The sequence below is a fragment of the Rhineura floridana genome, chromosome 16 (assembly GCF_030035675.1).
Source record: "Rhineura floridana isolate rRhiFlo1 chromosome 16, rRhiFlo1.hap2, whole genome shotgun sequence".
In the NCBI taxonomy this organism is placed as follows: Eukaryota; Metazoa; Chordata; class Lepidosauria; order Squamata; family Rhineuridae; genus Rhineura; species Rhineura floridana.
In genome coordinates, this window is record NC_084495.1 from 34,653,250 (window position 1) to 34,666,246 (window position 12,997).

Here is a 12,997-nt window from a genome sequence, read left to right on the forward strand (position 1 = left end):
CAGGAGGGCACCAGGTTGTCAAAGTCTGTTCTACCTGGTCACTGGGAAGAAAGTCTCATGGAGTTCAATGGGGCTGTCCTAGTGGGCAAAGGATTTAGTGTGGGAGTAGTGTGTCAGTTCAAAAACAAAATGTATCAATAAATACAGGAGTGTAATGTGTAATTTTCTTCTAATGTAAACATTTTAAAATGACTGTAAATAAAATTCATAATTATTGTATTTATATTACAGGGGATAGGACTATGACTGAGAGAGCGTGGCTAGCCTTGCAAAGTAGCCCAATGTCTATAATACCTATTTTGCCAAAGTGAAATGTATTGCAAATTGTATTGTTTTTATTGTTTTATTGATGTATTACTGATGTTCTATTGATGTATTATTGATGTTTTATTGGTGTATCTTTATATTGGTGCTCTTTGTAAGCCGCCTTGAGGGCCTTTTGGCTGAAAGGCGGGGTAGAAATATTAAAATCAAATCAAATCAAATTACAGACTTTTGTTATGCTACAGCTGCTTTTATCTAGTTGGTGTCAAGGCAAATTATTATTATTATTATTATTATTATTATTATTATTATATTTCTATCCTGCCCTTCCTCCCAGCAGGAGCCCAGATATAATGGTTTAATCACAGGCTAAGGTTCAAGGATGGGCCAGTAGCCCAATTCTGCTCACTCCCCTCCCCACACATAAGAACATAGAAAACTGCCTTCAGTTGAGTCATTAGGAGCAGCCCTCTCTTGTGAGGTTCCAAAGTATGGCTAGATTCTAGAATTATAGACTCTTTAAGATGGAATGGATATCACGGTCCTTTCAAGAGAAAAAAGACAAACAACAGCGAAGACTTATACAAGTTATACATTGTTTTTATTTGAAATTATTAGTACATAGACAGTGAATAACAGCTGGTATAGCACAGTGGGGGGGAGAGCCTGGCTGGGAGTCCAGAGTCTGTGAGTTCAAATCCCCACTTGTGTCTCCTGGGTGTAAAAATGGAAATGGACCGCCTTCAAGTTGATTCTGACTTATGGCAACCCTATGAATAGGATTTTCATGGTAAGCAGTATTCAGAGGGGGGTTACCATTGCCTTCCTCTGAGGCTGAGAAGCAGTGACTGGCCCAAGGTCACCCAGTGAGCTTCATGGCTGTGTGGGGATTTAAACCCTGGTCTCCCAGGTCGTAATCCAACACCTTAACCACCATACCACGCTGGCTCTCCCCTGGGTGTAAAGGGCCAGCTAAAGATCACCCCCACAGGGAGTAGCTCAGGGGTTACATGCCCTGCCACCTGTGCAACCGTGGGCAAGCTGCATAGTCCCAAGGAGCCCAGTTGCCCCCCAGCTGGCACTTACGGACAAGGAAGGGGCTGGTTTGTGCAGCTGTGGCCAGCTGAGCAGGCCCTAGCCAGCTGGGGAAGACTAGCCTCAGAGGGAGGCAATGGTAAACCCCCTCTGAATACCACTTACTATGAAAACCCTATTTGTAGGGTAGCCATAAGTCGGGATCGACTTGAAGGCAGTCCATTTCCATTTTCAGACAGCGAATATACTGCAGATTGGAAAGCCACTGGGTGAGAGGTGGGGGAGAGAGAAGGGAAGAGTTCCCATCCAGAAACAGGGAATGCTTTTGGACACACACTGACAACAAGACAACCTTTGATAGCTTACTTCACCTGCATACACACCAAACGTTTAAAGCATTATTATTATTATTATTATTATTATTGATTAGTCGCTTGATACCCAAAGGTCCCCAAGCGACTTACACAATGTTAAAACAAAAACAAATAAAATGCACTATAAAAACATAACAATAAACAACAACATTTAAAGCATATTTAAACCCCAAGAATCCTGGGAACTGTAGTTTGTAGTGAAGAATGATGGACTAAACTACAAATAGGAATGATTATCTGGACCCAAGCGTTTTTGGAGACCCAGCTCCTGGTTTTGAGTTGAAACATGGCGGCAAATTAGTTTTTTTCTTTGCCTGGTGGGGGAGGGATCTCAGTTAAGCACATTGGGAAATTCTTAAAAGGGGCAGATTTTGCCCTTCAATTCTATAGGATTATGCTTCTCCCCATTTTATGGGCCCCCCTATTTTATCCTCACAACAATCCTGCATGGAAGGTCAGGCTGAGTCATTCAAGAGGCAGCTGGGCAAGCCACTAGTCAGGTATGTGTTAGGGGTTGGACTCCATGGCCTTATAGGCCCCTTCCAAGTCTACTGTTCTGTGATTCTATACGATTCCTAGGATTCTTTTATGGGAAGTGGATGAATACACTTTGAACGTATGGTGCGTACTGCAGCCTTCCTAATTGCTCTCTTCGCTCCCTCTCTGAACTGGAGGATGGTAGAAAGAATCTTGCATCTCTCCTAGCAACTGCCAGAGCCGGGGGAGGGGGGCGGGGGGAGAAAAAGACACTCTCTCTATGCCCCATTGGTCTAAAGCAGTCAGCACCAGTCAGTGCTGGATATCAAGCTGCTCTGACCAAATGGGGTAGTTCTCAAGGTGATAAAGATCCCCATGGGAGACCTAAGGTGCAATAAGAGGAAGGCAGAGGAGCCTTTTGAAGCTGTAGGGCCCTGTGTCCTGTTTCCAATTAACGGATGTGGGGAGGGCTCGAACAAGCCTAAGCTTAGTGTACTGGATGGACAGCAGTCCCACTTTGAGCGTCACAGCTTTGCCTAGCAGTGGAATCCTGAACATGCAGGGTGCTCACAGGGAATTCAATTGAAAACAAGCTGGTTGCCTTCTTAGGGGCATGAGAGTCAGTGTGGTGTAGTGGTTAGAGCTGCCATGAAACTCAGTAGTGAGTTTGGGCCAGTCACTGCCTCTCTGCCTAACCTACCTCACAGGGTTGTTGTGAGGATAGAATTAGGAGGGAAGAATCATGTTTGTATGCCACCTTGAGCTTGTTGGGAGAAAGGTGGGATATAAATATAATAAATAAATAAATTTCACAAGCAATACCAATGTCCCCCTCCTTTTTTTTGTTTGTGCATCCATAATTGAAATGTACCATGTCTGTTGGGTTTTGACCGGATATGCACAACTGATCTTCATATGTCCAAACTTTCTGGACACCACAGGCTCCTGGTGCTCCAAGGAGCGTGTGGGGAATTCACTCGACGATGCAATTAATTACTGGAGTCATGGCTGGTTGGGTATTAATACAAGAGGCAAATCCCAGAGTATGGTGCAGTTGGTGTCAGTTAGGGTTAGGGTGAGAGGAGAGACTTTGGGGAAACGAAAGTTTTAAAAGGATTAAATCCCAGTTTGTGTGCTCTTTGGGAGGGAGAAATGGTCATGTGGGTTTGGCCCAGATCAAGAAGGGTGAAATTGGGATGGGTTTTTTTGCAAGTCTCTGCCCTGATATATGAAGTGGGGTTGGATTTGTCATGACAGGGGGAAGGGGGTGTCAAATGTAAGCCAGAAGAATTGTGTTCCAAAGGGGCATAATGGGGGGGGAGGAATGGACGGACTGCATATGGGGCTGTTCTATGGGATATCTATGGGGGTGTATTGTGAAGTAGGGGTTTCTGGACTTTTCTTCATGTGAAGAAAGGGGGTCTGTTTTTGGTGTCTGTGTATTTGGAGAGGGGGCACAGAATAGATTTGGGGCTGTTCCAGGGGGCATTTATGCGCGAGGGGAAAAAAAAGATTTTGTGAAGTTAGGGCTCCTGGATTGTATATTGGCGGTGTGGGCTTCGAAATCTTCCAAGATGGGGCAGAGACCTCCCCCCACACCAGGAGGGGATCAGAAGGAGCAGCGGGGGGGGCAAATACATGTTTTGGGTGGGGGGCGTTGCAAGGGGGCGGGCCCATCTCTAAGGCGGGTGGGACGAGGAGCAGAAAGGGGGGTCTCTGGCGCCAGCCCCCCATCCATCCCGGGGGCGGTGCCCGTGCTGCCCCGTGTCCGCCCCACCCTGGCCGCGCGCTCGCTTGCTCGCTCGGTCTCTCCGTCACTCGGCGCCCCGGGGAGACGCTCCGGCTGCAGCGAGGGGGGGGCTGCTTGTGTTGAGAGCAGCCCCACTCCTCGCGCTCAACAAACTGCGGGGGAAAAGAAGAGGTAAGGGGGCGCCGCAGAACCCTGAAGGGGAAGAGGAGATTCAACAGGGGCAGCCCCACTTTCATGGCGGGGTGCTTGAGGAGGAGAAGGAGGGGGCGACTTCTTTTCCCGCGACCTCTCTCTGGATTTATGAGGTAGCTGTGGTTGTTGCCGACGTTGAAATTGGGGGTGGAGGGGAAGGGACCCGTTTGCCACCCCACCCGCCCTTCCCCCACCCGGCGCCGCTCCATACTCTGCCGTTCCGGTTTTTCCACCTCGCCCTCCCGATCCGGGCAGCCGGGCTACTCCATGCCAGGTTTTGCGGGGCGCTGGACCGCTGTGGCCAGTCTCGCGAGCCCAGGCGCCGCCACAGCCAATCGCGACGCTGGGCTCGAGCGCCGGCCGCCAATCGAGGCGCCGCCCTGCCTCACCCGCTACCAATGGGGAGCCTCCCCGACCTCCCCCCTCTCTCGGGCTGCGGCGCGCTGAGGGCTCCGAGCGGCGCCTTCATTTAAAGGGACCGCAGCAGAGAACCGAACCTTGGGAGGGCTTGGGGCAGAGACAGAACTGGGAGGGCGGAGGAGAAAGGGGCAGCCGGCGACGGCGCTTGAGCGGGGAAGCGGCGGCAGGTGAGGGGGCGGCTGCCCGGGCGGGGCTGAGGGGGGGCGGCCATCGTGGGCCCGGAGGGGGAGGGGCGGCGGCGCGAGACCTCGTGAGAAGGGGGCGGGGCCTGGCTGTGGGGGGAGTCCGCGCTGGTGGGCGGGGCCAATGTTGGGGCGGGGTCTGTGGGGATTGGCCCGAGTCAAGGGGAGGGATCCTGCAGGTACTTGTTGGGCAGGGGGAGGAGCCAATGGGGGAGACAGGCCGGGCCGAGTCTCACCTGGAGCCCTTGGCAGGGAGGGAGAGGGATTTACAAGGAGGCAGGCCTGGGCCTAGCTTGGCCTGGCCTGCGCTCAAAGGGGATGGATCCTGCAGGTACTTGCTGGGCAAGGGGAGGAGTTTGTGGGTGAAGCTAGGGCAACCTAGGCTCTATGGGGGGGGAGGAGAGGAAAGGAAATATTGATCTGGAGTAAAGCAGGTCTGGGCTGCACCAGAAGGTGGGTTCCTGCAGGTACTTGCTCAAAGGGAGGAGCCAAGGGATTGAGTTGGGGCAAGGTCCACTTGCCTTTGGCTTGCTACTAATTTGGACAGTGAAATGCAGTGAGGTAGATCTTGGATCGGATTGCCCTAGAGAGAGGGAGGATCCTGAAAGTAATCACTCAAGGGGGAGGGAACTAAAGGCTTTCAGAGAACTGTAGAATTGATAGTAGCCTTGTAGGGTGGTGGGGTAACCATTGTGTCCACTAAGGCAGCGATGAGGAACCTGTGGCCCCCCAGATGTTGACAACTGCATCTCCCATCAGTCCCGGCCACCATAAGCAATGATCAGGGATGACGGAAGCTGTAGTCCCAGCAACATCTGAAGGACACCATGGTGGCGACCCCTATTTTATTTATTTATTTAAAGCATTATTATACTGCTTAATATTTCAGACATCTCTTAAGCAATGTTGTAGGCCATCCAATCCAGCCTTCTGCTCAACTTGAGACAATCCAGGCCAAATCTTATCTGGTACCCTCAGAGGATGGGATAGTGGTTTGGAGTGAGATGGATTTAAGGGTGGAGGGCATCAGGGAATAAGTGTTCATGTGTTTGCTGAGAGGAGGGAGGAGCCAAGCACTTTATTTGGGACCAGTTCCAATATTAGTAGCTGATTGGCCCAAGTCAACCCAGAGAGGAAAGAGAATTACAGTCAATAAAACATGTCGGGGTTGGACTTAATGTCCTTATAAGCCCCTTCCAGCGGTACTGTTCTATGATTGGGTTCTGGGCTCTATCAGGAGAAGGAATTCTGTAGACACTTGCAGAAAGCAGAGGCAGCAATTGTTTGAACTGAGCCAAGTCTCAAGGCAAGTGGATGGTCTGCAGTTTGGATCTGGGGGCAGGTGGGAGTCTTGCAGGTACTAAGTTAGTCTGGCTTGCCTTGTCTGAGCTCAAACAGTAGTTTGAGCTCAAATAAAATATTTTGTTTTGGAGAACATCTGGGAGAGAGCTTGCAGGTTTTTGCAGAGGAGTGAGAGAGCGAATGACTTGCGAGTTAAGGTTTTGTTTAATCTTAATGGCATTAACACCCAAAGAGGGGTGTGTATTGTGGACTGGATTGTGCTAAGAAGGGATCCTGCCATCACTTTTTCAAAGAGGAGGCTTATGGGTCTGAGATGTGCCAGCCCCCCCCCCCACAACACTGGCTCGGATTGGACCTATGAATCCCCCCCCTTCACACACATTCTGATGTGGGATCAAAGTTACCCGAAGACAAACTGAATATTAACCCTTTCTTTCTCTCGGTTGGGATGGCAGTCTGATAGTAGCTGTTCTGCTTGATTTGGGGAATTCAACTGCCAAGTAGGGAGCAGGAGCCCTAAATGAGATAGCAGTTGATGGGAAGGGTCAGTTTTGACCTTGACGTGTGCAGAAATATGTGTGGATACCCCTTTGTATGTGCCTGTTGGGAGAAGGTGTGGTCGCTTGTATTATAACCCCACAGAGGGGCCTGAAAGGATGTAGTGAGTCCTTCACTGAGAGAGAGAGAGAGAAACAAGCGAGGTGGTTGCATGTGTGTGTAATGGTGTGTGCACCTTGGTGTATTGGTGCTGTTGATAGACAAACCACTGGACGCCAGACCCAGTTTTCTAAGAAGATAGAATCTTGCTCCTAGGAGGTTGAAAAAAATTGAGAGCACTTTCAGAAAATCTGACTGGATGACGTTTGGGTACCTTTCACCTCCATGATTCCATCATTCTTGCACTACACCCAGCGATCCTTGTGTGTGGGGGCCCCACACTGAGAGAGATAATTCCCTTGGCGCCTAAACCCATCATTCCCAGCCTCTTTACTTTCTTTCTAAGGGGCCATGTGCTCCTTCTCCTAGATCAACACATAGGGAGCATGATTCTGTTCTGCAGACTGTTCCCAGCAATAAGTGCCCTGCGAGCATGTGTGTCCTCAACATTACCTGGTACACCATTGCCTTGTTGCCTCAGAAGTGGGTGTGTTCTGTCCTCAGGGCCTGGTTGCCAGGCTAGGCCTCTGTGAGGAGGCCCACAGAATTGCTAAGTTGTATCACTTGAGTTGGTCTCCTTTGGACTTCAGAGCTTTCCCCATGTTCAGGAAGCACCGCCTGCCCTCAGACCAAGGAAAATGTGGTGTTGTAGTTGTCCTCGAAGGAGACTCAAAACAGATCTTCACTTGGGGAAAGCTGACAAAGGTCTGCTGCAGATAATATATTGATAATCAAATTTGTCTTCATGTCAGTTCAGTTCTGTAAGGAAAATGTACCCATTTTACAGATAGGGAAACTGTTCATTGCAGATGGGTCTTCAGTGTTGTCAATATCATGCTTTTGGTGTCCTTTGCAAAGTGTGTACTGTGCAGGTGTCCCCCACATCAGAACAGAACTTGTACACCTCCTAGCCCAGGGATAGCCAACATGGTGGTTATTGGACTACATTTCCCATCATTCCTGACCATTGGTCGTGCTGGCTGGGACTGATGGGAGTTAGAATTCAACATCTGGAGGGCACCACATTGGCTACCCCATCCTGGCTCATAGTTGTTGTACCCACAGCACTGTTCGGAGGAAACCAGGGGTTAACTGAAAGGAAATGGGAGAGGTAACAGCTTCCGATTTCATGCAGATGTTGCTTGCTAAATAGCCTTTGTTGTTGTCCAAAGACGCATTTGGGCTTTTTTCCTGGGTCCTGCTAACACAGGTGCTCATCACCAAAGGCTAGCTCAGAAGTATGCCATGAAGCTGCGGCTAACTTGCATGTTTCAGATTTACATATTTAGATTTGTAGGGTTGTCTCTCTTGTCTCTCAGAGGTAGCAACAGCATTTAGAAACATGCAATCAAAATGCTTAACTGGATCTTCCTCTTTTTAATCCAATCATTAAAAGACCAGCATTCCTGTCCACCAAAAAGCTCATCTAGATTTCAGTGGGGAAAAGGGGGGAGAGGGATTTCTCAGGCTTGAGTTGCTGTGGACCTTGTGGGGAATTCCAGATCAGTGGAGCAGCTTTTTTCAAGTGCCCCACAGTACAAACATAGGAAGCTGCCTTAAACTGAGTCAGACCATCAGTTCAGTATTGTCTGCACAGACTCGCAGTGGCTCTTGTGACGTCCTTCCCTGGTTCTCCCTGTCAGGTTCCCACCTGCTTGTGGCTACTGCCTTTCACTAGGCATCACCAGGGATACCACCAGTCCGGACCGTCCTTTATATGGTTTCTCACTCTGCTCTAGCACAGATCTCACTAGATCCCCCTGCTAGGCAGCACCACCAGTCACGTCCTATAACCAATACTCCCAGAGACTTTGCCTGAGTCTCTCTCTAGCTGGTTACTTTTGTGACTGCGTGCTTATGCTGTTCCCAACCCCCTTGTATCTTTATAGATAACGCATACAACTCTGGGTTGTTCTGGATACTTGAATTGTTATTATTCCTCCCTTCACCGCTGCCACCATTAGATACTGTTTCTGTTCAGCCTTGGTAATTACCTTGCCCTCCCTTCTGGTATGTATATCCCCCAGCCAAGGATCAGGCCTTTGGTAAACGAAATAAGTATTTATTAAATATCAGAAATAACAAGATTAGTTTTAGAATGTTTCACAAGCGTATGGTTTCATCTATTCCTGTCTTGTACTTGACTTATTATTAATCAGAACTCCAACTCCCTCTTTCTCCACACTCCTGACCTCCACCCTCAAACACCTCTTTCTCCACACTCCCAACATCCACCCCAATTCAACTGTCATTCTTCCATTTATACTCCCAGCCATTCAAACGCTCAGCCAATCATGCAGCATTCTACTGCTCATGTACTCCCCCCTCCTCTTTCACTCCACTTACCATATGTCTTCTATATAAACAGCACTTACCATATTTACACTATAAGCAGGAACATCACAGCTCTCTCCAGGGTTTCAGGAAGGAGCCTCTCCCAGCCCTATCTGGAGATGCCGGGGATTGAACCAGGGACCTTCTGCATGCAAGGCCAATGCTCTGCCGCTGAGATATGAATCCTATCCTGTGCCTGGCTTTGCTGTGTAGATTGTATGTTGGTGACACTAAGGAGCTGCTGTAGGGCCCTACATACATGGAACGTGCATAGTTTGTTTCCCATTTTAATGTGTGTCCAATGACAGGCATTGGTGGAAAACGTGATGCACTTCAAACATCTTCAGATTCTTTGGTCCCAGCACCTGATTAAATTATTTTTTAAAATCTCCAGCCAATAACTTCTGTGTGTGCATGTGTTTTTCCAATACTGATTACTCCAATATTGCTCCTAAGTGTTGAAAAAACAACAACCCTGAGTTGGTGTTTGTGTGTAGTGTAGGGATGATGTGATTTGAGTTCTCACAACCCTTAAAAGAACCCCTTGAGCTTTTGTTTTCTGAACCACTTCCAAGGGATTCCCAGTATTTGTCATTAGGGAATCGATTCAGGTTGAAGTCAAGTGAGAGATTTTTGATTTGGGTTCAGTTCTGGTTCATGGGGGTGGAGCCAGTTTTTGGGATCTGATCCAGTTTGGCGCTCCTTATTGTCGGCAGCTACTCTCCAGGGGCTTGCAGGTCTAGCTGCTCAGAAGAGCAGCATCCTTTACGTTCCCAAATTCATCAAAATTTGCTGACATTCTGTTCTCTCCCCTCTGTGCTTCCCAGTTGTAAGCCCATTTCTGAATGGATTCCAGTGAATTTCCCGGCTCCTTGGGGCCACTGTCTCTGCCTGATAAGCCACTGATTGGTGACCTCCCTGCAGACATGGAGTTTGGAGAGGATCTGCTGGCCTCCCAGACAGCCTCCGTCCCACAAGCTTCAGCTCTCCAGCCCCAAGAAATGGAGTGGGAAGCCCCTAAGCAAGCAACTTCCGACAGGGACTTGGAGCTGGGCTTGGTGAAACCAGACGGCTTGTCTGATCTGAGCAAATCCAACAGCCTGGCCCTCGAAAAATCTGCTGCTTTGGATATCTTGGAGAAGCCCAGCCTCCTGGATAGTTTGAGCAACAATGACGACCTGGTGGTTCTGGATAAGTCTGAGGATCTGGACAGCTTGTACAAGACAAGCGGCTCAGTGGGCACAGAGGATGGGCCTGGAGACTCTTCCGTGATAGGAACTGAAGCCCTCGTGCCGGAAGCTTGGAAAGAAGGAGGTCCGTTGAAAGCAGACTCCCAAGGCGCAAAGGATGACGGGGCAGAGAGTGCCACCACCCTTCCCGACAACCGCATTGTGGAGTCGCCCGACGTGGTGGAGGTGAGCAGTATGCCTCCTTCGCGAGAATTGATAGCTTCTCCCAGCGGCTCGCCAACCAGTCAGCGTTTGGCGAAGAAAGCCCGGTTGAAAGCTCCCAGGAAAAGCTCTCCAGTGCGGAAGGAGGAAGTGGCGACATCCACAGAGGAAGGGAAGGAGCCTGTCCTCAACAGTGGTCCTGATCCACCTCCTGCACCAGGGAAAGAAGGTCTGGCTGAGAAAGACAGTAGCGTGGACCAGAAGGACTCTGCCGAGCCCAAAGCACAAGAGGGCGAACAGTCAGCCCCACTTGCAGGTGCGTGAGTGAGAGAGTGGACTCTCCCTAGAGCCTTGGGCCCTCTCTCTCTCCTCTTTGATTCTGCTCTGGGGCCAAGCAGGGGGAGGGGCCCGGAGGGGGCTGCTCCTGCAGCTCTTCCCTTGGGGAAAAAAAGGCTGTTGCCACTTTCTTCCATGGCTCTTTTGTAAATAGCTCCTGCTGAAGCTTTCCTCAGCAAGCAACAAATGCGGGACCTGGCCATTCTCCTGTTCCTTGAAAGATGCTGTTTCCCCACTGCTTCTTCCCCAGACAGATCTAGAAGGTTTCACTGGCTCTTTGTCTGTTGTGCCGCTTGCAAAAGTGCTTCCACTCTTCTCCCCCCCCCCGCTGCTTCGAGCCGTGTGCATTCATAGGTGGTTTGTTGGTGGTAGTGCAGCAACAGCAGCTTCTCCCAGTCTCTAGGAGGGATGCTTTGGGCACTGCTGTCACCTGTCCCATCCCAGGCCCTCTTTTGAAGCATCACCAACAGCTCTCTTGCGCTTCTCTTGCAGGGGAAGGCCCCGGCGCAAAGGGGAGCGAAAAGCCAGTTGAAAAGGTAAGGAAGGAAGAGGCGGCAGCTGCAGCCCACTTGAGTGTGTGCCTTTCCGTTAAGACCTTCCCAACTCTCCTCAATCCCTTAGATTTTAGGGGGGGAATGATGTCCTGTTGCCCTTTCTTATGTGTGTGAAGTTCTTAATGTTCTCTGCACTGCGTGTTCTCCTCTTCCTGTCCTCCGTGTGTGTGCACATGTGTGAGTCAGTCTAAACCAGCCTCCCTCAACCTGGTGCAGTCCAGATGTTTTGAACTGCAACTCCCATCAGCTCCAGCTGGCTCCAAAACATCTGGAGGGCACAAAGTTGGAGAAGGCTGCTTCAGACTGAGCCTGGGGATGGGGCTTGCCTCGCATTCTTAGGCACTTGGCAAACCATTTTGGAGACGGGGGGAGGGGGTTTCCTCTGGGCTGGCTGCCTCTGATGATTCCTTGGTATCTTCCAGGAGCAGAAGAGGAGTGAGCGAGCCAGGAGGGCAGAGGTGTCTCGGCCGGAAACAGTAAACTCCTCTGAGAGCAGTAAGTTTTCCCCCCTGACTGACAGATTGAAGCTCAGTGAGGACTACGGCTCGCAAACTGTAAGAGGCGATATAGGAAACTGTTAGTCAGGCTATTTCTCCCACCTTTCCAGTGTTGCCTGTTCTTGACTGGTAGCACCTCTTCAGGGTCTCACGCAGAGGAGAGTCTTTCTCACCACGTGCTTATCTTTGTAACCGGAAGTGCTGGTGGAATGAAACTGGGACCTTCTGCACGCAAAGCAAGCTCTTTAATCACTGAGCTGTGGTCCCTTCCCTAGAAGCAGCAAGGTGCTTAAAGACAGTTTGGTGTGGTGGGTAGAGAGAGCCTTGGGCTGGAAAGAAATAAGTTTAAATCTTGCTCAGCCCTGAAGCTCAGCTGGTGACCTCAGGCTATTCACTGTCTCTTGGGATAGCCCACCTTGCAGGGTTGTTGTGTGAGGGTATAAGGATGCATGGGAGAGAAGCATATGCAGTGCCTTGAGTTTCTTCTGAGAAGTGGGAGATCAAAACATACTAAATGTAGTCAGAAAAGTAGACATACAAGGAAAGGCCAGAATCTCCCTTTTGTAGGACTTTGTGGCAGGTACAAGAGGATCCTGCCCTGGTGTGGGAGTCGGTCTCTGTGACCCTTGACCCTTTTCCCCAAGTACAGTATGCTGCAAACTGTACGGGCATGATCTACCCCTCTCCTGCACGCTTTCCCAGTTGTCAGATTTCATGCAGCCACCATCCCTTGCCCCAGAGGTCAGTGACAGCTAACAATCACTTCTCCCTTGTGCCTCGCAGTCCCCGTCTCAGATGAGGATTCGGATGCCATGGTGGACGACCCCAACGATGAGGACTTTGTTCCTTTCCGCACACGGCGCACCACACGCATGTCCCTGCGCAACCAGGCAGCCCAGCGAGCAGCCCGCTCCACAGTCACCAAGATGACGTGTGCCAACTGCCGGACCCCGTTGCAGAAGGGCCAGACGGCCTATCAGCGCAAGGGGCTCCCCCAGCTCTTCTGCTCCAGTTCCTGCCTCACCACCTTCTCCAAGAGGCCACTCAACAAGAAAAACTGCACCTTCTGCAAAAAGTGGGTGCTGAAGCTGCCACCCCCCCCAAAAAAAACCCCTTCCTTCCTAACACTCGCTGTTCCTGGTTGTCCTTATCCTGCCTGCTGCTCCTGACTTGGCAGGCCCCAATTTTGCAAGTGCCTTTTCCCTGTTTGCTATTTCCTTGCCCCTTGTGTT

The 12,997-nt window shown here is 50.2% G+C and overlaps 1 protein-coding gene across 9 annotated transcripts in view; it reads left to right on the plus strand.

Annotated features, from left to right (window-relative positions):
* Nucleotides 1-3,334: 3,334 nt before the first annotated feature.
* ZMYM3 (zinc finger MYM-type containing 3) overlaps nucleotides 3,335-12,997 on the plus strand; it is a 30,168-nt gene continuing 20,505 nt past the window's right edge. For 4 of the 9 annotated variants that reach the window (XR_009759270.1, XM_061598242.1, XM_061598250.1 and 1 more), the window contains exons 1-5: nucleotides 4,484-4,679; nucleotides 9,815-10,694; nucleotides 11,207-11,250; nucleotides 11,691-11,763; nucleotides 12,549-12,840. Coding sequence is in view for 8 of the 9 variants with exons in the window: in XM_061598242.1 (XP_061454226.1) it covers nucleotides 9,833-10,694; nucleotides 11,207-11,250; nucleotides 11,691-11,763; nucleotides 12,549-12,840 (1,271 nt within the window). In the remaining variant the exon portion in view is untranslated. Of the gene's footprint in view, nucleotides 3,427-3,855; nucleotides 4,072-4,483; nucleotides 4,680-4,919; nucleotides 5,026-5,775; nucleotides 6,001-6,029; nucleotides 6,052-9,814; nucleotides 10,695-11,206; nucleotides 11,251-11,690; nucleotides 11,764-12,548; nucleotides 12,841-12,997 lie in introns of those variants that run through there. The other 5 variants (XM_061598246.1, XM_061598243.1, XM_061598245.1 and 2 more) reach the window with 5 other exon arrangements.